Source organism: Salvelinus alpinus, chromosome 25, assembly GCF_045679555.1.
Source record: "Salvelinus alpinus chromosome 25, SLU_Salpinus.1, whole genome shotgun sequence".
NCBI lineage: Eukaryota > Metazoa > Chordata > Actinopteri > Salmoniformes > Salmonidae > Salvelinus > Salvelinus alpinus.
In genome coordinates this window covers 24,011,287-24,036,306 of record NC_092110.1, presented here as the reverse complement: position 1 = coordinate 24,036,306, position 25,020 = coordinate 24,011,287, and the positions used below count along the sequence as shown (strand labels likewise).

General features: G+C 40.8%; 2 protein-coding genes across 5 annotated transcripts; one reads left to right on the top strand and one right to left on the bottom strand.

The window, feature by feature from the left end:
- Positions 1 to 2,486: 2,486 nt before the first annotated feature.
- On the top strand, positions 2,487 to 13,272 carry LOC139553677 (transmembrane protein 50A). Of its 4 annotated transcripts, none has more exons than XM_071366260.1 (7): positions 2,487 to 2,674; positions 3,494 to 3,604; positions 3,699 to 3,811; positions 3,947 to 4,014; positions 11,887 to 11,979; positions 12,140 to 12,200; positions 12,446 to 13,272. In XM_071366260.1, the coding sequence occupies exons 2-7, from the start codon at positions 3,503 to 3,505 to the stop codon at positions 12,489 to 12,491; spliced, it is 483 nt and encodes a 160-aa protein (XP_071222361.1). In that variant the 5' UTR covers positions 2,487 to 2,674; positions 3,494 to 3,502; the 3' UTR covers positions 12,492 to 13,272. The 4 variants fall into 4 exon arrangements, with proteins under 4 accessions (XP_071222361.1, XP_071222363.1, XP_071222362.1 ...); XM_071366262.1 differs by having other exon boundaries at positions 2,487 to 2,699; XM_071366261.1 differs by having other exon boundaries at positions 2,527 to 2,641.
- A 4-nt stretch (positions 13,273 to 13,276) lies between these two features.
- On the bottom strand, positions 13,277 to 16,559 carry rhd (Rh blood group, D antigen). Its single transcript, XM_071366258.1, has 10 exons — positions 16,312 to 16,559; positions 15,489 to 15,675; positions 15,199 to 15,349; positions 14,970 to 15,117; positions 14,680 to 14,858; positions 14,338 to 14,475; positions 14,139 to 14,266; positions 13,844 to 13,923; positions 13,685 to 13,758; positions 13,277 to 13,549 (listed from the first exon to the last, which is right to left on the bottom strand). Exons 1-10 carry the CDS (start codon positions 16,457 to 16,459, stop codon positions 13,523 to 13,525), a joined length of 1,260 nt encoding a protein of 419 aa, XP_071222359.1. The 5' UTR covers positions 16,460 to 16,559; the 3' UTR covers positions 13,277 to 13,522.
- Positions 16,560 to 25,020: the final 8,461 nt, after the last annotated feature.

Here is a 25,020-nt window from a genome sequence, read left to right as displayed (position 1 = left end):
TCTTACCTGACACCCTAGACCTACTTCAATTTGCTTCAATAGAGGAATACCTATGTAAGAATGCTGTTTATTGACTAAACAGTTGAAGTCGGAAGTTTACATACACTTAGGTTGGAGTCATTAAATCTAGTTTTTCAACCACTCCACAAATTTCTTGTTAACAAACTATAGTTTTGGCAAGTCGGTTAGGACATCTACTTTTTGCATGACACAATATTTCCAACAATTGTTTACAGACAGATTATTTCACTTATAATTCAAACATACATGAAGTTGACTGTGCCTTTAAACAGCTTGGAAAATTCCAGAAAATGATGTCATGGCTTTAGAAGCTTCTGATAGGCTAATTGACATAATTTGAGTCAATTGGAGGGGTACCTGTGGATATATTTCAAGGCCTACCTTCAAACTCAGTGCCTCTTTGCTTGACATCATGGGAAAATCAAAAGAAATCAGCCAAGACCTCAGAAGAAACATTGTAGACCTCCACAAGTCTGGTTCATCGTTGGGAGCAATTTCCAAACGCCTGAAGGTACCATGTTCATCTGTATAAACAATAGTACGCAAGTATAAACACCATGGGACCACACAGCCATCATACCGCTCAGGAAGGAGATGCGTTTTGTCTCCTAGAGATGAACGATAATGTACCATAATGACCATCGTTATGTTTGGAGGAAAAAGGGGGATGCTTGCAAGCCGAAGAACACCATCCCAACCGTGAAACACGGGGGTGGCAGCATCATGTTGTGGGGGTGCTTTGCTGCAGGAGGGACTGGTGCACTTCACAAAATAGATGGCATCATGAGGGAGGAAAATTATGTGGATATAATGGAGCAACATCTCAAGACATCAGTCAGGAAGTTAAAGCTTGGTCGCAAATGGGTCTTCCAAATGGACAATGACCACAAGCATACTTCCAAAGTTCTGGCAAAATGTCTTAAGGACAACAAAGTTAAGGTATTGGAGTGGCCATCACAAAGCCCTGAACTCAATCCTATAGAAAATTTGTGGGTAGAACTGAAAAAGCGCGTGCGAGCAAGGAGGCCTACAAACCTGACTCAGTTACACCAGCTCTGTCAGGAGGAATGGGCCAAAATTCACCCAACTTATTGTGGGAAGCTTGTGGAAGGCTACTCGAAACGTTTGACCCAGGTTAAACAATTTAAAAGCAATGCAACCAAAGACTAATTGAGTGTATGTCAACTTCTGTCCCACTGGGAATGTGATGAAAGAAATAAAAGCTGAAATAAATCATTCTCTCTACTATTATCCTGACATTTCACATTCTTAAAATAAAGTGGTGATCCTAACTGACCTAAGACAGGGAATTTTTACTATGATTAAATGTCAGGAATTGTGAAAAACTGAGTTTAAATGTATTTGGCTAAGGTGTATGTAAACTTCTGACTTCAACTGTAGCTTAGCATTCCACACCATAGTACCCTCCAAGCTCATCATTAAGCTCGGGGGCCCTGGGTCTGAACCCCTCCCTGTGCAACCGGGTCCTGGACTTCCTGAATACTTATGTCATGCAATAAAATGCAAATTGATTACTTAAAAATCATACAATGTGATTTTCTGGATTTTTGTTTTAGATTCCGTCTCTCACAGTTAAAGTGTACCTATGATAAAAATGACAGACCTCTACATGCTTTGTAAGTAGGAAAACCTGCAAAATCGGCAGTGTATCAAATACTTATTCTCCCCACTGTATATCTCACTGATCACCCCCAAAGCCAATTCCTCCTTTGGTCGTCTTTCCTTCCAGTTTTCTGCTGCCAATGACTGGAACGAACTGCAAAAATCTCTGAAGCTGGAAACACTTATCTCCCTCACTAGCTTGAAGCACCAGCTGTCAAAGCAGCTCACAGATTACTGCACCTGTACATAGCCTAATTACATATCTATAGTTTAGCCCAAACAACTACCCCTTCCCCTACAGTATTTATTTATTTATTTATTTTGCTCCTTTGCACCCCATTATTTCTATTTCTACTTTGCACATTCTTCCACTGCAAATCTACCATTCCAGTGTTTACTTGCTATATTGTATTTACCTCGCCACCATGGCCTTTTTTTGCTTTTACCTCCCTTATCTCACCTCATTTGTTCACATTGTATATATACTTATTTTTCTACTGTATTATTGACTGTATGTTTTGTTTATTCCATGTGTAACTCTGTGTTGTTGTATGTGTCGAATTGCTATGCTTTATCTTGGCCAGGTCGCAGTTGCAAATGAGAAGTTGTTCTCAACTAGCCTACCTGGTTAAATAAAGGTGAAATAAAAAATAAGAAAGTCAAAGAGGAAATTAAGTGCAATACTACACAGAACGACGCCGGACACATAGTAAAATGAGAGGCTTTTTATCATATTAAAACGTGTCCCAGTGCAACATAATTGCTCTGCCCACTGGGGCGTGCGCTTTTTGAAGTAAGCGCTCGTATTGTAGTATTTCAACGGATCGAGATGCCCTACCGGTGAGTACAGTACACTGCCGTACAGTGCAGAGCAGATCGACAAAAATGCGCAACTGACGCTGACATTGGCACCTCTAACATCAAAGAGGCGTGGAAAGTGAACTGAGCAGGCGTATGATTGAGCTCACTCGGAAGCAAAGTAATAAACGGCGTCTAGGTGGGTCCATAACGAACATAACAAAAAAAAAAGGTAATTTATTACCTATGAATATTAGGTGACAGTTTAATTTCTAATGTTTGTTTGTTATTGCTGTTAAGATATTGTTGTATTTTGGGATATTGGGTCTTGCGTTGCGAACAACACAAAGGATCGTTCAAGGAAGTGCTGGTGCACCCAATGCTTTGAACAATAGACTGCGATCAAACTCACACATGGAGATGGCGCAGTATCGATTTATTTGAAACAATATTTAGCTATCGATTGATACACGTGTATATTATCATAATTCATTTGATTCAAGAAAACTACGTTTGTTCTGGTGGTTGTTGATTAGATTATTTGTGTTTGAGATCTTATGCGCTTTAGAGCATCGTAACAGCTTTGTGTTTACGCAGCTTGACCTAATTTTACACAATATGGATAGGTGTAAAAAGCATTTATGGGGCACTAAATAGGTGAATCCTTAGCACTGAAAGCTCAGGTAAACTGAGTCGGCATAGCAAATAGCAGATGCTTGCCAACTAAACATTCGTTTCACAGTGCTGAATTGTTGGATTCTTGTTATAAATATAGCTAAATAGCTACCTCGTCCATTTTACGTGTTGATACACCACATGTGTCATGAAGCTATGCGGTATACTATTCCGTATGCATGGAGTAGGTACCTGGCACTTATGCCATCTCATGAACTAGTATCTGGGCAACATTTTACCAGTAGTGGGTTTGATAAGTAAATGTATTCATTGGGCAGGTATTATACATGAACTGTAATTAGCTACCTAGCTGTAATAGTTAACTCCATCCCTGCCTGGGTCTCTTACACTAACCCAGCTCCTTTTCCCTTCACAGCTCAGAACCATGTCAGGGTTTTTGAACAGCATCCAGTGCGGAGAATGCGAGTGCAATGTGGACTGGGGAGAGAGGCGAAACACCATGGCATCTATAGCTGCTGGAGTCCTGGTATGTTTTACTTTACTATCACATTTGACAACTGTACATCACTGTGAAGTGAGAAAGAAGGCGTATTCCTAAATCCTAATCCATATTCCTGCAGTTTTTCACTGGTTGGTGGATAATCATTGATGCAGCTGTGAACTATCCAGATGAGGTGACTTTCCATCACGCCTATCACGCCTGTGGTGTCATCGCTACTGTGGCCTTTCTCATGTAAGTCATGCTGTATTGTGAATGTGTCCAATGGAGTTGTGGTCAGTCTCATTTTAATTCAGGAATTCAGTCTGTTGAAATTCTCCTTGAAAATAAATTGAGCTCTTTCAACTTTTGTCTTTGGTATTTCTCTAGGATCAATGCTGTCTCGAATGGCCAAGTGAGAGGGGACAGCTACAGTGAAGGTTGCATTGGACAGACAGGTATGTGTATGACAGGATTATTCCATTCTAACTCCATTCCTTTTCCTAACTGCATTCCATTCCTTGAATTTAAGATTCAGTCCTAAATGCAGAATGATGTAGATAAATCGAGCAGCTCAGAGCTGAACCTATGTGTTCGGTTGCTGACGTTGCTGAATGCAGGCCTCACTCTGTGGACAATTCTTTGTTTTATTGAAAGAGTACGGCCGGATGAGCTATTTTTGACAAAAATAGCATCAGTTTTGTCAGGAAATGTGTACTTTTCCACCTAAAATATTAGCGATCCTTGTATGTAGCCGACTGCCACAGCAGTGGAGATGGGTAACAACTTCCTATGAGCACCCTATGGGGTTTGACCCTGCTGCGTAGAAGCTTCAAGATATGCCCTTATATGGAGCATGATGTCACGGATAAAACATTTTGGGGAGTGAGAAGGAGCTGAGAAGAAGGTACCAAATGTCACTGTTTTCTGATAAAAGATACAGAGAGATGCAGAGGATGATTAGCAGCAATTTTAAATAGTAAATACTATGTAAATACTCCTGCAGCCCACATTGCACCGCTGCGTGTGTAGCAAGCACTTCAGCGACGATGCATATGAACGGGATATGCAATCTGAAATGATGGGGACAATAAACTGAAGGACACTGAAAGATACAGCTGTGGCTGTATTTCCATGGGCTGGATCTGGTGCAGTGGCAAAATACAAAGGAATGTTTGAGAAGAGAAAGCGGCAAAGCAAGCGTGCAGAATTATGTAGCCTAGCCTGATTTGACGTTCGAGGGGTTCTTATTGTGTTATTACCATTGCATCATCATGTAGGCATACTTTTGTATATATAGTGTATGCGGACACCCAGCCATTCAATCTCCATAGGAAACATTGGCAGTAGAATGGCCTTACTGAAGAGCTCAGTGACTTTCAATGTGGCACTGTCATAGGATGCCACCTTTCCAACAAGTCAGTTCTTCAAATTTCTGCCCTACTAGAGCTGCCTGGTCAACTTTAAGTACTGTTATTGTGAAGTGGAAATGTCTAGCAGCAACAACGGCTCAGCCGCAAAGTAGTAGGCCACACAAGCTCACAGAACGGGGGCTGCGTAGCGTGTAAAAATTGTCTTTCCTCCGTTGCAACACTCACTACGTAGTTCCAAACTGCCTCTAGAAGCAACTTCAACTGTTTGTCAGGAGCTTCACAAAATAGGTTTCCATGACCGAGCAGCCGCACACAAGCCTGAGATCACCATAAGCAATGCCATTGGACTCTGGAGCTGTGGAAACGCGTTCTCTGGAGTGATGAATCACGCTTCACCATCTGGAAGTCCGACGGATGAATCTGGTTTTGGCGGATGCCAGGAGAACGCTACCTGCCCCAAACCATAGTGCCAACTGTAAAGTTTGGTGGAGGAGGAATAATGGTCTGGGGCTGTTTTTCATGATTCGGGCTAGGCCCCTTAATTCCAGTGAAGGGAAATCTTAATGCTACAGCATACAATGGCATTGTAGACGATTCTGTGCTTCCAACTTTGTGGCAACAGTTTCAGCATGACAATACCCCCGTGCACAAAGCAAGGTCCATACAGAAATGGTTTGTCGAGATCGGTGTGGAAGAACTTGATTGGTCTGCACAGAGCCCTGACCTCAACCCAATCGAACACCTTTGGGATGAATTGGAACGGCGACTGCTAGCCCGACCTAATCCCCCAACATCAGTGCCCGACCGCACTAATGCTCTTGTGCCTGATTGGAAGCAAGTCCCCGCAGCAATGTTCCAACATCTAGTGGAAAGCTTTCCCAGAAGAGTGGAGGCTGTTATAGCAGCAAAGGGGGACCAACTCCATATTAATGCCCATGATTTTGGAATGAGATGTTTGACGAGCTGGCGTCCACATACTTTTGGTCATGTAGTGTAGGCTTATGTGCTCTACACTGTGCTTATGTGCTCTATAATTTGTCCACACTTCGCAGATTTCTGAATCATGAATTCACTGGCAACGGAGCAGAGCGAGGTCTGCATCCAGCAACGTCACGAGTCACATGACCCATTTTTGCAGCTTTTTCATTACAGCACTATGGGGAGAGGGCAAACTCCACTGAACTAGTTTAAATGTATGGAATCACTTGGGAGTTTCTGGATTTTGGGTAAACATCTCCTTTAATTTGGATTTTGGGGGCCTAGAAGCTGTGACTTTTTGCTCTTACAATACGCACACACACAGAGAGAGATTGGGGTGGCAGGTAGCCTAGTGGTTAGAGCGTTGTACTAGTAACCGAAAGGTTGCAAAATCGAATCCCTGAGCAGACAAGGTAAAAATCTGTCGTTCTGCCGCTGAACAAGGCAGTTAACCCACTGTTTCTAGGCCGTCATTGAAAATAAGAATTTGTTCTAATCTGACTTGCCTAGTTAAATAAAGGTAAAATTAAAAAATATATATACACACACCCACATACAGTTGAAATGGCAGCAGTTTTACCGGCGCCCAACCAATTGTGCTATTATGTGTTTGTTTTTTTGCGTTATTTGTAACTTATTTTGTACATAATGTTTCTGCAACTGTATTTTACTGCAAAAAAAGAGCTTCTGTATATTAGGACAGCGATCACTCACCTCGGATTAGACAAATATTTTTTTTCTTCAACAAACAAGACACACAAGACATTCTCCAAACACCCCACAGGGCCGACATCCCCGTTATTTGCAAGAGGAAGCGACGCAAAGAGCCGGATGCCTGGTCGGTACCCGAAAAAGGCGAGTGGGAAAGCTGCCTTTACCGTCAATACTACTCGCCAACGTGCAATCATTGGACAATAAACTAGACGAGGTACGATCACGAATATCCTACCAACGGGACATCAAAAACTGGAATATCCCATGTTTCACGGAATCGTGGCTGAATGACGACGTGGATATTCAGCTAGCGGGATACACGCTGCACCGGCAAGATAGAACCGCACACTCCGGTAAGACGAGGGGGGGGTGTTCTGTGCATATTTGTAAACAACAGCTGGTGCACGAAATCTAAGGAAGTCTCTAGATTTTGCTCGCCTGAAGTAGAGTATATTGTGATAAATTGCAGGCCACACTACTTGCCTAGAGAGTTTTCAGCTATACTTTTCGTGGCTGTTTATTTACGACCACAGACAGATGCTGGCACTAAGACCACACTCAGTCAGCTGTATAAGGAAATAAGCAAACAGGAAACCACTCACCCAGAGGCGGCGCTCCTAGTGGCCGGAGACTTTAATGCAGGGAAAATTAAATCAGTTCTACCAAATTTCCATCAACATGTTAAATGTGCAACCAGAGGGAAAACATTTCTAGATCACCTGTACTCCACACACGGAGACACGTACAACGTTCTCCCTCGTCCTCCATTTGGTAAATCCGACCACAACTCTATCCTCCTGATTCCTGCTTACAAGCAAATATTAAAGCAGGAAGCACCAGTGACTCAGTCTATAAAAAAAGTGGTCAGATGAAGCAGATGCTAAACTACAGGACTGTTTTGCTATCACAGACTGGAACATGTTCCTGGATTCTTCCGATGGCATTGAGGAGTACACCACATCAGTCACTGGCTTTATCAATAAGTGCATCGAGGACGTCGTCCCCACAGTGACTGTACATACATACCCCAACCAGAAGCCATGGATTACAGGCAATATTCGCACTGAGCTAATGGGTAGAGCTGCCGCTTTCAAGGTGCGGGACTCTAACCCGGAAGCTGACAAGAAATCCTGCTATGCCCTGCGACGAACCATCAAACAGGCAAAGCGTCAATACAGGGCTAAGATTGAATCATACTACACCGGCTCTGACGCTCGTCAGATGTGGCAGGGCTTGCAAACTATTACAGACTACAAAGGGAAGCACAGCCACGAGCTGCCCAGTGACACGAGCCTACCAGACGAGCTAAATCACTTCTATGCTCGCTTTGAGGCAAGCAACACTGAGGCATGCATGAGAGCATCAGCTGTTCCAGGCGACTGTGTGATCACGCTCTCCGTAGCCGACGTGAGTAAGACCTTTAAACAGGTCAACATGCACAAGGCTGCGGGGCCAGACAGATTACCAGGACGTGTGCTCCGGGCATTTGCTGACCAACTGGCAGGTGTCTTCACTGACATTTTCAACATGTCCCTGATTGAGTCTGTAATACCAACATGTTTCAAGCAGACCACCATAGTCCCTGTGCCCAAGAATGCAAAGGCAACCGGCCTAAATGACTACAGACCTGTAGCACTCACGTGAGTAAGACCTTTAAACAGGTCAACATGCACAAGGCTGCGGGGCCAGACAGATTACCAGGACGTGTGCTCCGGGCATTTGCTGACCAACTGGCAGGTGTCTTCACTGACATTTTCAACATGTCCCTGATTGAGTCTGTAATACCAACATGTTTCAAGCAGACCACCATAGTCCCTGTGCCCAAGAATGCAAAGGCAACCGGCCTAAATGACTACAGACCTGTAGCACTCACCTCTGTAGCCATGAAATGCTTTGAAAGGCTGGTCATGGCTCACATCAACACCATTATCCCAGAAACCCTAGACCCACTCCAATTTGCATACCGCCCAAACAGATCCACAGATGATGCAATCTCTATTGCACTCCACACTGCCCTTTCCCACCTGGACAAAAGGAACACTTACGTGAGAATGCTATTCATTGACTACAGTTCAGCGTTCAACACCATAGTACCCTCAAAGCTCATCACTAAGTTAAGGATCCTGAGACTAAACACCTCCATCTGCAACTGGATCCTGGACTTCCTGACGGGCTGCCCCCAGGTGAGGGTAGGTAGCAACACACGCTGGTCCTCAACACTGGAGCCTCGCAGGGGTGCGTGCTCAGTCTTCTCCTGTACTCCCTGTTCACCCACAACTGCATGGCCAGGCACGACTCCAACACCATCGTTAAGTTTGCAGACGACACAACAGTAGTAGGCCTGATCAACGACGAGACAGCCTATAGGGAGGAAGTCAGAGACCTGGCCGGGTGGTGCCAGAATAACAACCTATCCCTCAATGTCACCAAGACTAAGGAGATTATTGTGGACTACAGGAAAAGGAGGACCGAGCACGCTCCATTCTCATCGACGGGGCTGTAGTGGAGCAGGTTGAGAGCTTCAAGTTCCTTGGTGTCCACATCAACAACAAACTAGAATGGTCCAAACACACCAAGACAGTCGTGAAGAGGGCACGACAAAGCCTATTCCCCCTCAGGAAACTAAAAAGATTTGGCATGGGTCCTGAGATTCTCAAAAGGTTCTACAGCTGCCACATCGAGAGCATCCTGACTGATTGCATCACTGCCTGGTACGGCATCTGCTCGGCCTCTGACCGCAAGACACTACAGAGGGTAGTGCGTACGGCCCAGTACATCACTGGGGCTATGCTTCCTGCCATCCAGGACCTCTACACCAGGCGGTGTCAGAGGAAGGCCCTAAAAATTGTTAAAGACCCCAGCCACCCCAGTCATAGACTGTTCTCTCTACTACCGCATGGCAAGTGGTACCGGAGTGCCAAGTGTAGGACGAAAAGGCTTCTCAACAGTTTTTACACCCCCAAGCCATAAGACTCCTGAACAGGTAATCAAATGGCTACCCGGAATATTTGCGTTGTGTGCCCCACCCCCAACCCCTCTTTGTACACTGCTGCTACGCTCTGTTTATCATATATGCATTAGAGGTCGACCGATTAATCGGAATGGGCGATTAATTAGGGCCGATTTCAAGTTTTCATAACCATCGGAAATCGGTAATTTTGGACGCCTATTTTTTTTAATATTTTAATTTTTTTATATATATATTTTTTTATACCTTTTATTTGACTAGGCAAGTCAGTTAAGAACACATTCTTATTTTCATTGACGGCCTAGGAACGATGGGTTAACTGCCTTGTTCAGGGGCAGAATGACAGATTTTTCCCTTGTCAGCTCAGGAATTCAATCTTGCAACCTTACGGTTAAACTAGTCCAATGCTCTAACCACCTGCCGCACGAGGAGCCCGCCTGTTACGCGGATGCAGTAAGAAGCCAAGGTAAGTTGCTAGCTAGCATTAAACTTATCTTATAAAAAACAATCAATCAATCATTATCACTAGTTATAACTACACATGGTTGATGATATTACTAGTTTATCTAGCGTGTCCTGCATTGCATATAAACGATGCAGTGCGCATTCGCGAAAAAGGACTGTCGTTGCTCCAAGGTGTACCTAACCATAAACATCAATGCCTTTCTTAAAATCAATACACAGAAGTATATATTTTTAAACCTGCATATTTAGCTAAAAGAAATCTAGGTTGGCAGTCAATATTAACCAGGTGAAACTGTGTCACTTCTCTTGCGTTTATTGCACGCAGAGTCAGGGTATATGCAGTTTGGGGCGCCTGGCTCATTATGACATAACATTGAAGGTTGTGCAATGTAACAGGAATATTTAGACTGATGGATGCCACCCGTTAGATAAAATATGTAACGGTTCCGTATTTCACTGAAAGAATAAATGTTTTGTTTTCGAGATGATGGTTTCCGGATTCGACCATATTAATGACCTAAGGCTCGTATTTCTGTGTGTTATTATGTTATAATTAAGTCTATGATTTGATAGAGCAGTCTGACTGAGCGATGGTAGGCAGCAGCAGGCTCATAAGCATTCATTCAAACAGCACTTTCCTGCGTTTTGCCAGAAGCTCTGCTGTTTATGAATTCAAGCCTATCAACTCCCGAGATTAGGCTGGTGTAACCGATGTGAAATGGCTAGCTAGTTAGCGGGCTGCGCGCTAATAGCGTTTCAAACGTCACTCGCTCTGAGACTTGGAGTAGTTGTTCCCCTTGCTCTGCATGGGTAACGCTGCTTCGAGGGTGGCGGTTGTCGATGTGTTCCTGGTTCGAGCCCAGGTAGCAGCGAGGAGAGGGATGGAAGCTATACTGTTACACTGGCAATACTAAAGTGCCTATAAGAACATCCGATAGTCAAAGGTATATGAAATACAAATCGTTTTGAGAGAAATAGTCCTATAATTCCTATAATAACTACAACCTAAAACTTCTTACCTGGGAATATTGAAGACTCATGTTAAAAGGAACCACCAGCTTTCATATGTTCTCATGTTCTGAGCAAGGAACTTAAAATGTTAGCTTTCTTACATGGCACATATTGCACTTTTACTTTCTTCTCCAACACTGTGTTTTTGCATTATTTAAACCAAATTGAACATGTTTCATTATTTATTTGAGGCTAAATTGATTTTATTGATGTATTATATTAAGTTAAAATAAGTGTTCATTCAGTGTTGTTGTAATTGTCATTATTACCCCAAAAAATCGGTATAGGCTTTTTTCGGCCCTCCAATAATCGGTTTCGGCGTTGAAAAATCATAATCGGTCAACCTCTAATATGCATAGTCACTTTAACTATACATTCATGTACATACTACCTCAATTGGGCCAACCAACCAGTGCTCCCGCACAGTAGCTAACCGGGCTATCTGCATTGTGTCCCAACCACAACCTGCCAACCCCTCTTTTACGCTACTGCTACTCTCTGTTCATCATATATGCATAGTGACTTAACCATATCTACATGTACACACTACCTCAATCAGCCTGACTAACCGGTGTCTGTATGTAGCCTCGCTACTGTATATAGCCTGTCTTTTTACTGTTGTTTTATTTCTTTGCCAACCTATTGTTCACCTAATACCTTTTTTGTACTATTGGTTAGAGCCTGTAAGTAAGAATTTCACTGTAAGGTCTACTACACCTGTTGTATTCGTCGCATGTGACAAATAAACTTTGATTGGAAAGAAAAGATGGAGCTTCAGACCCTAATGAGTGCCTTCCACCTCATTGTATCACTGATTGCAGGAGCGCGTGTGTGGCTCTTCATTGGCTTCATGCTGGCGTTTGGATCTCTTATTGCTTCCATGTGGATCCTGTTTGGAGGCTTCGTAGTGCCCAGTAAGTCCAGCATTCCCACTCAGCATGTGATTATGGTTATGTACCCCAAACTAATAGCTCATGGACATTGAGCGGTCACTGTGCAAAAAATTGTAAAGAATGATAGTAAAGTTTTATTATTATTATTTTTTAATAATTTTTTTAATAAATCTGTTCACAGAGAAACCTGTTGTGTATCCTGGTATTGCGGTTTTCTTTCAAAATGCATTCATTTTCTTTGGGTAAGTATTCTTCAAAATGTTCATCATGTTTTACCTTAATTAAATGTCATTTTCTGTTAAGTTATATGTACTATAGATATTCTCAGATATTCCCTTGGAATGTATTTCTGGCCTAGTAGTGAATCCGTCACTTAAATGTATTAGAGTCTAAAATGAACTATAATACCTTTTAAATAGAACTACATTACAATACATTGTCTATGCTAGTTATTTTCTCTAAATAGACACCCAGTCTTTTCTTGCAGGGGCTTGGTGTTTAAATTTGGACGCACCGAAGACTTGTGGCAATAATGATTTCTCTCCATGTCATATGATCTGTTCTCTTTTTCTGAGACAGTTTACACTTTGTTCAATCAAAACACCTACTTTCTGTTTTTCAAGCGATACAAAATGAATATTTTGTATGATAACTTTTTTTTTGGCTTTTAGATTAACATGTGTTTAATTTATTAGTAAATTGGTTGTTGTACAAATGCACTTTTTACAATATAAAAAGCACAATTTGCAATTTATCATCTCTTAATGCAATGTTATTTTCTTTTCACTCAAAGTATGGAGCTATTCTGTTACAATTTACCATCTTACATTATTTATAATGGAAACCTTCAAAAACAGATTATTTACAATACCCATTTGTGCACTCTAATGATATATTTTGCTCCATTTGATGAGGAAATTTTCATTATTAAGGTACAAACATCTGAGGGGGAAAAGACAGGACATATGTATATATCTCTCAGAGTGTTAATGTTGTAAGTAGACTTACTTACTGTACATTTACTGAAAATAATGTAACCTTGAATGTGGGCAAACAAAAGTTTTACAATAACTTGTCTAGATGTGGAGTCTCTAATTGGGTAGTTATACTGAACCATCATTTGAAGGTTCTTAAATCAAGCTGTAGTTTTAGTGTGGTTTGATTCTTCAAGGTTTCAATGCGTCTCTATTCTTTGACTATGTATTTGACTGTAATGCTTATACATTTACAGTACTTGTATAATAACCTAACCATGAGGTCACTTTTCTGATCCTGAGAAACCACGGCAGCATTAAACACAAAATGTACAACACACACGTACGAGATGACAAGTCTTTATTCGCAGCTCTCACAGGCCAGGTTCTCTCTTTTCTTGGCTAATATTTAAAGTTTGACTAACACAAAATAATCACAATCACATATTCCAGTGCAGTTTTCACATACTACACATTTTGAAAAATGTAATAAGCTGAAGATGCATGGGAATATTGTATGGTTGAAATGATGCATTGGTTCATTGCTCTCCTGACACTCAACACTTGTTCCTTTTTTCTTTTCCAACCTCTCACCTTTTCCCTGCTAGGTGGGGAAACTGAAAAACAATGATTTAAGTTAGACAGCATAACTTTAGAGGCACAAATGTATTGCTTCAACTGCATGCATATATTTTTTAACCTATCAATTGTTTGATACAAACTGAGCCTTTCTGTCATCACTGATTACTTACCTCCCAGAAGGCCTGGTCATCAAAGCATTTCTTGTTCTGGGGTGGCCTCCAGAAATCACATTTCAGAAGAAAACCTGAGCAGGAAGGAACATGTTTGTGGTTAAAACTCCAATTCACCAGTGAGTCCAATAACATACGTACAGTACTGTTGAAAGTCACCTGTGATGAGTCCCAGAATCATGCTCAGGCTCAGGGTGATGAGGAGCGTGCAAATGTGGAACACAGCAAATCGGACGGCCCTGAAAGATGCATAACATCATTCAAAGGAAACCCCCATAAATTTGAAAATGTTCTTATGTATTCACCTTAAATGATTTATATAAGTAGAGTGATTGTTATAATGTAATGCCTTATCAAATGCGAAGATTATTATTATTTTTTTTTTTAATATGTCCCCAATGCTCTTCCATTCTCTTCATATCCTGTAAACATAGGTGCTTTTAATGCTGCGTACGTTGTGAGATCATCAGAGTCAGCAATCTGTAGGAGAAGTTGAACCATCCACCCCAGGATTCCAGGCAGACCATGGACACTAAGGACTCCGCAGGTGTCATGACACTCAAACGCAAACAGCATGAGGGGCTGAAAGATAAAAAGCAGTAATATGAGATAGTGAAAGCCCATGGGCAATTCATGAATTTGTTTATACGTACCTTAATGTATCGGGATCCCAAGGTTGATATCAGTGCAGCAGCAAATCCAATCGCCATAGCTACCCACGGCAAATGAACAGCTGACATAGCAACCCCAATAGCAACACCACCAGCAAAAGTACATCTCTGAATATGAAACTGAGAGGAGAAAACATCCACACACAATTATTTTTAGTGGATCGGATAGGGCAACTCTATCCCTCAAGATGACAAAATATGTGAAATTCTTAAATTGTACTTCTATTCTACTTGATCAATATCCCACTTTAATGGCTAGCGCTGCCCTTTAACTTCCCACCTATGGGTGGCCCTGGCCATTCAAACATGTTTTCAGGTCATTACCAGGTTGAGTTTCCCTTGGGGACTAGTGAGGACAGAGAAACCAGCAGCTGTGACGGCACTGACTGCCAGGGCCAGGTAGGTGCTGTAGACAGCTCTCAGGTTCCTCCCCCTGTCAAGATGATCAACCTCTACCAGCACAGAGTTAAAACTGGGCCAGAACATCCACAGGAACAGAGTCCCTGGAGAGCAAGAGATGCACGTACCAACCAGAAGTTAACACTTGTATTATTGCAAACAGCATAGTCGAACAACAAACACATTATTAGTGGAGCACTAGCATTTCCATGTACCCATTACAGAGAACAGACCGGTCTTGCGGTCAATTTTCTCTTTCTCATGCTGTTGCTCGGATCCCTGTCTGTACAGGACCCATGATAACATCAGTCCAAAGAAGGCCCCAAAGATGTGGAGCAGCATGATGGTATTCAGAAACTGCACCTGTGTGTAAACAGACCACCCAATCATCAGTATACAGTCTAAAAACACATCATCATCAGATTCATCACTTTATCGGCTTACCTTTAGGAATGTCTGGAGTAGCCAGCCATTCAGCACAAATCCAGATATCTCCAACAGGGCAATAAGAAGGAGATGGACAGGATTGGTCTTCCCAAGGACAGCACCTATGGCAATGAGGGAGGAAGCTGTGCACATCTCTGCAACAACCAAGCTGGTCCAAACACAGGAAAAGGGGTTCAATATTTATGATATATGCTTCCAACAGATAACTAAATATAGATATTAGCTATAATCAAAATAATAAAAGAAGAAAATGCCTATCCAATACACCTCAACTTATTTCTCAGTACCTTCTCATATTTATCCCGATCTTTCCTCTGTGATACATAGACTCAACACCGTTCAGGATAACTGCCCACTGGACAGCCATGGCTGCCACTAGGAGGGTAAATCCTGCTCCACTGAAGCTGTACCGCACCAGGAATGTGGCCAGAAAGCCAAAACCCAGAATCACCATCACATGAACATCCTGAAATTCTGTGAGGAAAGAGGGGACACCTAATATGTCACAGCTGGGAAAGAGATTGTATCACTAGTCTTGTAAGCCTGTAAGAGGATAGAGTTGAATTGTTTTGTGTTGCCCCACACAAATATTGTGTATCACTGAAACTGTGCACAATGCAGCTAGCTGTTATGTGGGAAGGCTTTGGGAGGCCATATCCACCCCAACAAGTCCAGCTGCAACTCTTGCTGGCCCCACCAGATTAAGCACTTATCACTCATAACCAGTGTTGGCAGCCCCTACTCATTTTTTGGTTCTCTCTCTCTCTCTCTGACTGTCTGTCTGTAAACAAACACTGTAGGCTATAGCCTCAAAACAATGTGAAAACTATCATTTTGATCTCATGGATGAGCAGTCCTTGTACCCATTGTTTGTCTATTAATTTGAGTGGTTATATTTCTCCAGTCCCATCCTCCAGCCTCATCACTCAGCTGTAGTGGAGAGATGGCTTTGTTGTTTGAAATGCTGATTACATTTAACTAATATATTCTCAGAGCATGCTTTAATAAGAAACTTTTTGTCTCCTAATAACAATATTAATAATTATCTTGAAGTATACCTCTGTACACCACCTCTCCAAAAAAGCACATTACAATTGTTCTTTAACTCACCTGCGTAATAGTTGGTGAATGCATGTTGTTTAGTTTGTACATTTTGTTCAATTTCAACATAACGAAATACTACGATGAATCCCGTCTGCAGAAAAAAGAGCAGAGGCAGCAGACGAAAGCGGAGACTCTGTGCGTATTGGGGAGCCATCGGCGCTTCTAACCAAAAATGACCAAATGGTTCCAAAACAGAATTGTCTGCGCGCAACCCCTTCTACGTGAAACTGGAATGTCCCATTGGGCAAGGAAGAGCAGCTACTTTACCCTCTGTTTTATCTGTTTATGTTTACAAGTCAAAATGTCGGCGCTGCTGCAGGTGTTTGGGCAATCCCTATTTTGTATCGATGTGCATGTAGAGTAGATGACGTTACATATTGGTGTTTTCATTTTAGATAAATAATATCAGTTTACTTTAAACCGCATTTGTAAGTGAAAAAATATGCTAGTAGGCATAATCCCAGTAGAAAATCGTCTGCAGGAGCCTACTGTAGCCTACATTTATCAAAAACGTTTCATATATAAACCCTATGTAATGTGGCTTTTGTCCTAAATAAGGAGCTAGATACTCAACATAGGCAACATATTTAGCACCCATAGCATGTGTATTGGCCTTTGACTCAGATATTAACACAACAATAATTTTGATCTGGATTAAATGTTTTGAAAACCTGTGCCCAGGTTGTTCAAATTGCTCCAGTGTGAGTGGTTGAGTCTGAATAATATAAACGTTATCCTAAAGTGTGCACTTGTTTACTACTCCCCACAAATCTAAAAGTATAGACCGCTTTCCAGTACACGACACAAACGTCATGCACAGATGACGCGACTCTCGCAGTAAGAAAGCCATCACCATCTGCACACATTCAACATTATTACAATGTTACTTCCAAACAAAACAACTTTTTTTAGGTTCTCATACGCTTGCAATGATGTTTTGATTATTGCTTGAACAGTCGCTAAGATTATATTTGGCTGTGATCTTTGCAAAATAACTATTTTGTATGCAGCAGTTGTTAGCTAGTATGCTAACGCTCATTGATATAGGCTGTAGCAGAAGCTCAGTGGTGTAAAGTACTTAAGAAAAAATACTTTGAAGTACTAGAGTAGTTTTTTGGGGGTATCTTTACTTTACTATTTATATTTTTGACTACTTTTACTTAACTACATTCCTAAAGAAAAGAATGTACTTTTTACGCCATACATTGTCCCTGACATCCAAGTACTCGTTACATTTTGAATGCTTAGCAGGACAGGAAAATGGTCCATTTCACACACTTATCAAGAGAACATCCATAGTCATCTCTATTGCCTCTTATCCAGGGGACTCACTGAACACAAATGCATTGTTTGTAAATTATGTCTGAAAATTGTACCGTCTGGTTTGCTTAATATCAGGAATTTGAAATGAGTAATACTTGTACTTTTGATACTTAAGTATATTTAAAACCAAATACTTTTAGACTTTTACTGAAGTTGTATTTCACTTGATGACTTTCACTTTTACTTGAGTCATTTTCTATTAAGGTATCTTTACTTTTACTCAAGTGTGACAATTGGGTACTTTTTCCACCACTGCAAAAGATAGCCAAATAGCAATTTTACTGGTTGAAGTTGAAGTGTTTTAGTATACTGCAGTTGATTTGCGATGATGACACAAACATTAAATGAAGCAGGACATTCAAACTAGCCTTAAAATCCAATTATAATCCAAAAGTAGTGTGAAATACACTCATAAGCAACATGTAAATAGAGTTTTTATTATACTGAACAAAAATAAGTGCAACATGCAACAATTTCAATGGTTTTACAGAGCTACAGTTCCTATAATGAAATCAGTCAATTTAAATAAATAAATTAGGCCCAAATCTATGGATTTCACATGACTGTGCAGGGGCGCAGCCATGGGTGGGCCTGGGAGGACATGAGCCCATCCACTGGGGAGCCAGGCCCAGCCAATGAGAATTAGTTTTTCCCCACAAAGAGGGTTTATTACAGACATAAATAGTCCTCAGTTTCATCAGCTGTCCAGGTGGCTGGTTTCAGGCGATCCCGCAGGTGAAGAAGCCGGATGTGTAGGTCCTGGGCTGGCTTGGTTACACGAGCTCTGCAGTTAAGAGCCAGCTGGACATACTGCCAAATTATATAAAATGACAAATGCGGCTTATGGTAGAGAAATGAACATTAAATTATCTGGCAACAGCTCTGGTGGACATTCCTTCAGTCAGCTTGGCAATTGCACGCTCCCTCAAAACTTGAGACATCTGTGGCATTGTGTTGTGTGACAAAACTGCACATTTTAGAGTGGCCTTTTATTGTATCCAGCACAAGGTGTACCTTTGTAATGATAATGCTGTTTAATCAGTTCCCAGATTTTTTGGGGTCAAAATCCAAAAGTTATGCTGTATGTACTACTGCAAAAAAACGTTCTGGGCTAATAATGTAAGAAATAACACAAAAAAAAAACTAAATACTGCAAAGTTGCTTAGGAGCCAGAAACATAGCGGCCATGTCTATCGGCGCCATCTTGTCTCCCAGTTGTCTTGAACGCACTGAAGATTTCAGAGTCTGAGATCACTGTTCCCAGATGTTTTAAATGCGGCACCAGTCATTTTGAAAGCACCAGTAGCCTACTGCTGTTAATTTGAGAAGGGCTCTCCTCCCTGCTTTTGCCAGTTCACGTAACAGGCCACGGGCCATAGAACGGTGTGCACCGCAGCTACCAGTGTGTTGTGAACAACAAAGTAAGCAACAATAGTGGAATCAACAGTTCGCTTAAAAAAAAAGAAAACCGATACAATTAGATGAAACATTCCACAATTGGACTAGATCATGCTAAACAAGGTTGGAATGTTGTTATATAAATTCAACAAAAGACAATTATTAGTTAATTTGTCCGAAAATGTAAAAATCTGTTGAAATCACACTGGATGTATCTTCAGAATTGCATTGGGGGCATACTTATATGCAGTGTACAGCCAAACCTATGGATTGTGCACCCATGAAATGGGGTATCAGCCTACTCAGTGACACCCACAGAACACAATTCTCAAGAGTTCAACACATAGCAAAGTTCAATTGGTGGCGTTCTGAGTTAGGCGCAGTAATAATGTCAGGTCATCACATTGGGTAGCCATAGCAATTGACATGGAGCAGAGAGTGAGTAAAAACATTACCTTGTGGAATAATGGACTCCTTTTACAGCAATACAAAATGGAGATCAAGGGTACTATGTAAAGATTGCAAAAATACCTTGCTGTGTAATACTAGGCATTCAATAAAGTTGTGATGGATATTGTCCTTGATTATGAATTCTGGCATCGATGCCCTAAATAAAATAAAAACAGTCAGATGGCAGCAGTTGAAGTATCTATACTGAACAAAATCTAAACGCAACATGCAACAATTTCAAAGATTTTACGGAGTTACAGTTCTGATAAGGAAATCAGTCAGTTAAAATAAATAAATGAGACCCTAATCTATGGATTTAACATGACTGGGAATACAGATATGCATCTGTTGGACACAGATACCTTTTTTTTTTAAAGGTAGGCGCGTGGATCAGAAAACCAGTCAGTATCTGGTGTGACCAACATTTGCCTCATGCAGTTTGACACATCTCCTTCGCATAGTGTTTATCAAGCTGTTGATTGTGGCCGGTGGAATGTTGTCCCACTAGCCTCTTCAATGGCTGTGTGAAGTTGCTGGGAATTGGTGGGAAATGGAACACGCTGTGGAACACATCGATCCAGAGCTTCCCAAACATAATCAATGGGTGACATGTCTGGTGAGTACTGTATGTAGGCCACGGAAGAACATCTTCAGCTTCCAGGAATTGTGTACAGATCAAATAAAATAAAATGTTATTAGTCACATGTGCCGAATAAAACAGGTGTAGGTAGACCTTACAGTGAAATGCTTACTTACGAGCCCCTAACCAACAGTGCAGTTTAAAAAAAATAAAGATAAGAATAAGAGATAAAAGTAACAAGTAATTAAAGAGCAGGAGTAAAAATAAAAAAAAAGACAATATATACAGGGGGGTGCCGGTACAGAGTCAATGTGTGGGGGCACCGGTTTGTTGAGGTAGTATGTACATGTAGGTAGAGTTAATTAAAGTGACTATGCATAGATGACAACAGGGAGTGGCAGTGGTCTGAAGAGGGGGGGGGGGCAATGCAAATAATCTGGGTAGCCATTTGACTAGATGTTCAGGAGTCTTATGGCTTGGGGTTAGAAGCTGTTTAGAAGTCTCTTGGACCTAGACTTGGCGCTTCGGTACCGCCTGCCATGCGGTAGCAGAGAGAACAGTCTGTGACTATGTGACATGGGGCCGTGCATTATCATTCTGAAACATGAGGTTATGGTGGCGGGTGGCGGATGAATGGCATGACAATGGGCCTCAGGATCTCATCACGGTATCTCTGTGCATTCAAATTGCCATCGATAAAATGCAATTGTGTGTTCATTGTCTGTAGCTTATGCCTGCCCATACCATTACCCCATCGCCACAATGGGGCACTCTGATCACAATGTTGACATCAGAAAACCGTTCCCCACACAATGACATATATGTGGTCTGCGGTTGCGAGGCTGGTTGGATGTACTGCCAAATTCTCTAAAACAACGTTGGAGGCAGCTTATGGTAGAGAACTGAACAATCAATTATCTGGCAACATGCCAATTGCAGCATGCCAATTGCACGCTCCCTCAAAACTTGAGACATCTGTTGCATTGTGTTGTGTGACAAACTGCAGATTTTACAGTGGCCTTTTATTGTCCCCAGCACAAGGTGTACCTTTGTAATGATAATGCTGTTTAATCCACTTCTTGATATGTCACAACTGTCAGATGGATGGATTATCTTGGCAAAGGAGAAATGCTCACTAACAAGGATGTAACAAATTTGTGCACAAAATTTGAGAGAAATAAGCTTTTTGTGCATATGGAATATTTCTGGGATCTTTAATTTCAGCTCATGAAACATGGGTCCAACACATTACATGTTGTGTTTATATTTTTCTTCAGTGTATGTATGTTTGTTTTCCAAAGCAGTAATTTCAGGGCAAAGCATTAATACATTTTGTGACAAAGGAATGAGAGATTGTTTTCTGTCAACTACAGTGCATTCGGAAAGTAATCAGACCCATTGACTTCTCCACATTTTGTTATGCTACAGCCTTATTCTAAAATAGATTAAATTGTTTTTTCCCTCATCAATCTACACACAATACCCCATAATGACAAAGATAAAACAGGTTTTTAGACATTTCTGCAAATGTATTAAAAAAAATAAAAAAAAAATATCACATTTACATACAGTGCCAGTCAAAAGTTTGGACACACCTACTCATTCCAGGGTTTTTCTTTATTTTTACTATTTTATACATTTTAGAATAATAGTGAAGACATCAAAACTACGAAATAACACATATGGAATCATGTAGTAACCAAAAAAGTGTTAAACAAATCAAAATATATTTTGTATTTTAGAATCTTCAAAGTAACCACCCTTTGCCTTGATGACAGCTTTGCACACTCTTGGCATTCTCTCAACCAGCATCATAAGGTACTCACCTGGAATGCATTTCAATTAACAGGTGTGCCTTGTTAATTTGTGGAATTTATTATCTTCTTAATGCATTTGAGACAATCAGTTTTGTTGTGACAAAGTAGCGGTGGTATACAGAAGATTTGGTAAAAGATCAATCTTCTACAGCTGCACCATTGAGAACATCTTGACTGGTTGCATTACCGCTTGGTATTGCAGTGGCTTGGCACTACAGAGGGTAATGCATATGGCCCAGTACATCACTGTCACTTTATACATACAGTGCCTTCAGAAAGTAGTCATACCCCTAGACTTATTCCACATTTTGTTGTGTTACAGCCTGAATTAGAAATGGATTAAACAGATTTTATTTCTCACCCAGCTACACACAATACCCCATTATGACAAAATGAAAAAATGTTCTTAGAAATGTTTGCAAATGCATTTAAAATGAAATACAGAAATATCTAATTTACATAACTATTTACACCCCTGAGTCAATACATGTTAGAATAACATTTGGCAACGATTACAGCTGTGAGTCTTTCTGGGTAAGTCTCTAAGAGCTTTGCACACCTGGTTTGTACAATATTTGCCCATTATTATTTTCTAAATTATTCAAGCTCTGTCAAATTGGTTGTTGATCATTGCTAGACAACTGTTTTCAACTCTTGCCGTAGATTTTCAAGCAGATTTAAGTCAAACCTGTAACTCGGCCAATCAGAAATATTCACTGTCTTCTTGGTAAGAAACTAGTGTAGATTTGTCCTTGCTTTTTAGGTTACTGTCCTGCTGAAAGGGGAATTAATCTCCCAGTTTCTGGTGGAAAGCAGACTGAACCAGGTTTTCCTCTAGAATTTTGCCTGTGTTCTGTTTCTTTTTTATCCTGAAGAACTCCAAAGTCCTTAACGATTACAAGCATACCCTTAACATGATGCAGCCACCACTATGCTTGAAATTATGGAGAGTGGTACCATCCTCAGTTTTCTCCTATCACAGCCATAAAACTCTGTAACTGTTTCAACTCCCCGAGCAGTTTCCTTACTCTCCGGCAAAGGAGTTAGGAAGGACGCCTGTATCTTTGTAGTGACTGGATGTATTGTTACACCATCCACAGTGTAATAACTAACTACACCATGCTCAAAGGGATATTCAATGTCTGCTTTTTTTACCCATCTACCAATAGATGCCCTTATTTGCAAGGCATTGGAAAACCTCCCTGGTCTTTGTGGTTGAATCTGTGTTTTAAATTCACTGCTCAACTGAGGGACCTTACAGATAATTGTATGTGTGGGGTAGAGAGATGAGCTAGTCATTAAAAAGAATGTTAAACACTATTATTGCACAGAAAGTGAGTCCATGCAACTTATTTTGTGACTTGTTCGGCACATTTTTACTCCTGAACTTATTTAGGCTTGCCATAACAAAGAGGTTGCATACTTATTGACTCAAGACATTTCAACTTTTCATTTGTAATTCATTTGTAAATTAAAAAAAAACATTATTTAACTTTGACATATGGGTATTGTGTGTAGGCCAGTGACAAAAACATAAATGTAATATATTTTAAATTCAGGCTGTAACACAACAAAATGTGAAAAAAGCAGAGGGGTGTGAATACTTTCTGAAGGCAATGTATCTACCTCAATTACCTCGTACCCCTGTACATCAACTCGGTACTCCTACCCCTTGTATATAACCAAGTTATCGTTACTCATTGTGTATCTATTATTACATGTTTGACTTTTCTAATATTTCTCTATTTTCTTTCTCTCTGCATTGTTGGGAAGGGCCCATAAGTAAGCTTTTCACTGTTAGTCCACACCTGTTGTTTACAAAGCATATGACAAATAAAATTTGAGTTTATATATTTTTATTTGATTTGATATACTGACTGGGATGGTGATTCCCTCAGTCAAAGTCCTGCAATAAGAGTTAAAACACTAATGTTTGTTTAATCTCTACATATGTGTTCTGAGGATGTCACTGAGTAGGCTGATACACCATTTCATGGGTGCACAACAGTGGAGGCTCCGCAGAGGAGGACCATCCTCCTCAGTGAATTTCATAAAAATATATTTAAAAACAAATTTTTTATCTAAAAATTATATTTTTATAGATAAAACTATGCTAACTATATTCACGTCACTAAATCATTTATTAAAACACACTGCTTTGCAATGAAGGTCTACAGTCGCCCCAACAGCACTCTGTAGGGTAGCCGGAGGATGGTTAGCTTCTGTTCTCCTCTGGGTACACTGACTTCAATACAACGCCTAGGATGTTCATTGTTCATGCTCATGTTGTCCACCCAATCAAAGGATCAGAGAATGAATCTAGTACTGAAAGCATATGCTACAGCTAGCTAGCACTGCAGTGGATAACATGTGAGTAGTTGACTCAAAGAGACACAATAGTTGAACAGTTGAACAAATTCATTACTTCCAAAATGAAGGGGAAGCAAGAGAGAGAGATTGTTATTTTTTTCACTTACTTAGCAAATGCAGCTATCTAGTTTTGCCTACTCAAATACCCTGCTCAAACAGAGGAATGCTATGTTAGATAGATGGCTATGACTATCCAACACAACACTGGAACTCTTCCAAGTCAAGGTAGGCTTTAGGTTTTACTAATTTATTGCCAACATGGCCCACCAGTATAAGTGCTAAACTGCTTACTGACTGTACACTGTAACGTTACTTTATGATTCTAGCGGGTTTACTAACGCATTAGTTCTATTCGTTATTTTGACTATGACATCACTTTAGCTAATATGGTGACAATGATGTAGGCTGTGTGTAGCGGTTTTGATATGGTTTGGCTTGGAAAGGTTTTTTCGTCTCAAAAATTTAAGTCAACAAGTGAAGGGAAAAGGTGAGAGGAGGAGAGCACATAGATGCAAGAAGGAATACAACGTGGCTGTTATGAAAAGGAACTGTAATTACTCGTGATCAGGGGTTCATTCATTCCGTAGATTCTGTTTAAAAACATTTCTTAAATGGAAGCAAACGGAACGGGGATAAACATACCTGAATCTGTCCAATATAAACTCTCTTTTGCCACTGTTGGACTAATGATTACACCCTAGATCAGTTAGATGCAGGCAAGAGTGTGCAAGGTGAAATGTAATGTGCCACTGTCTGTACATGTGTCACTGTCTGTCA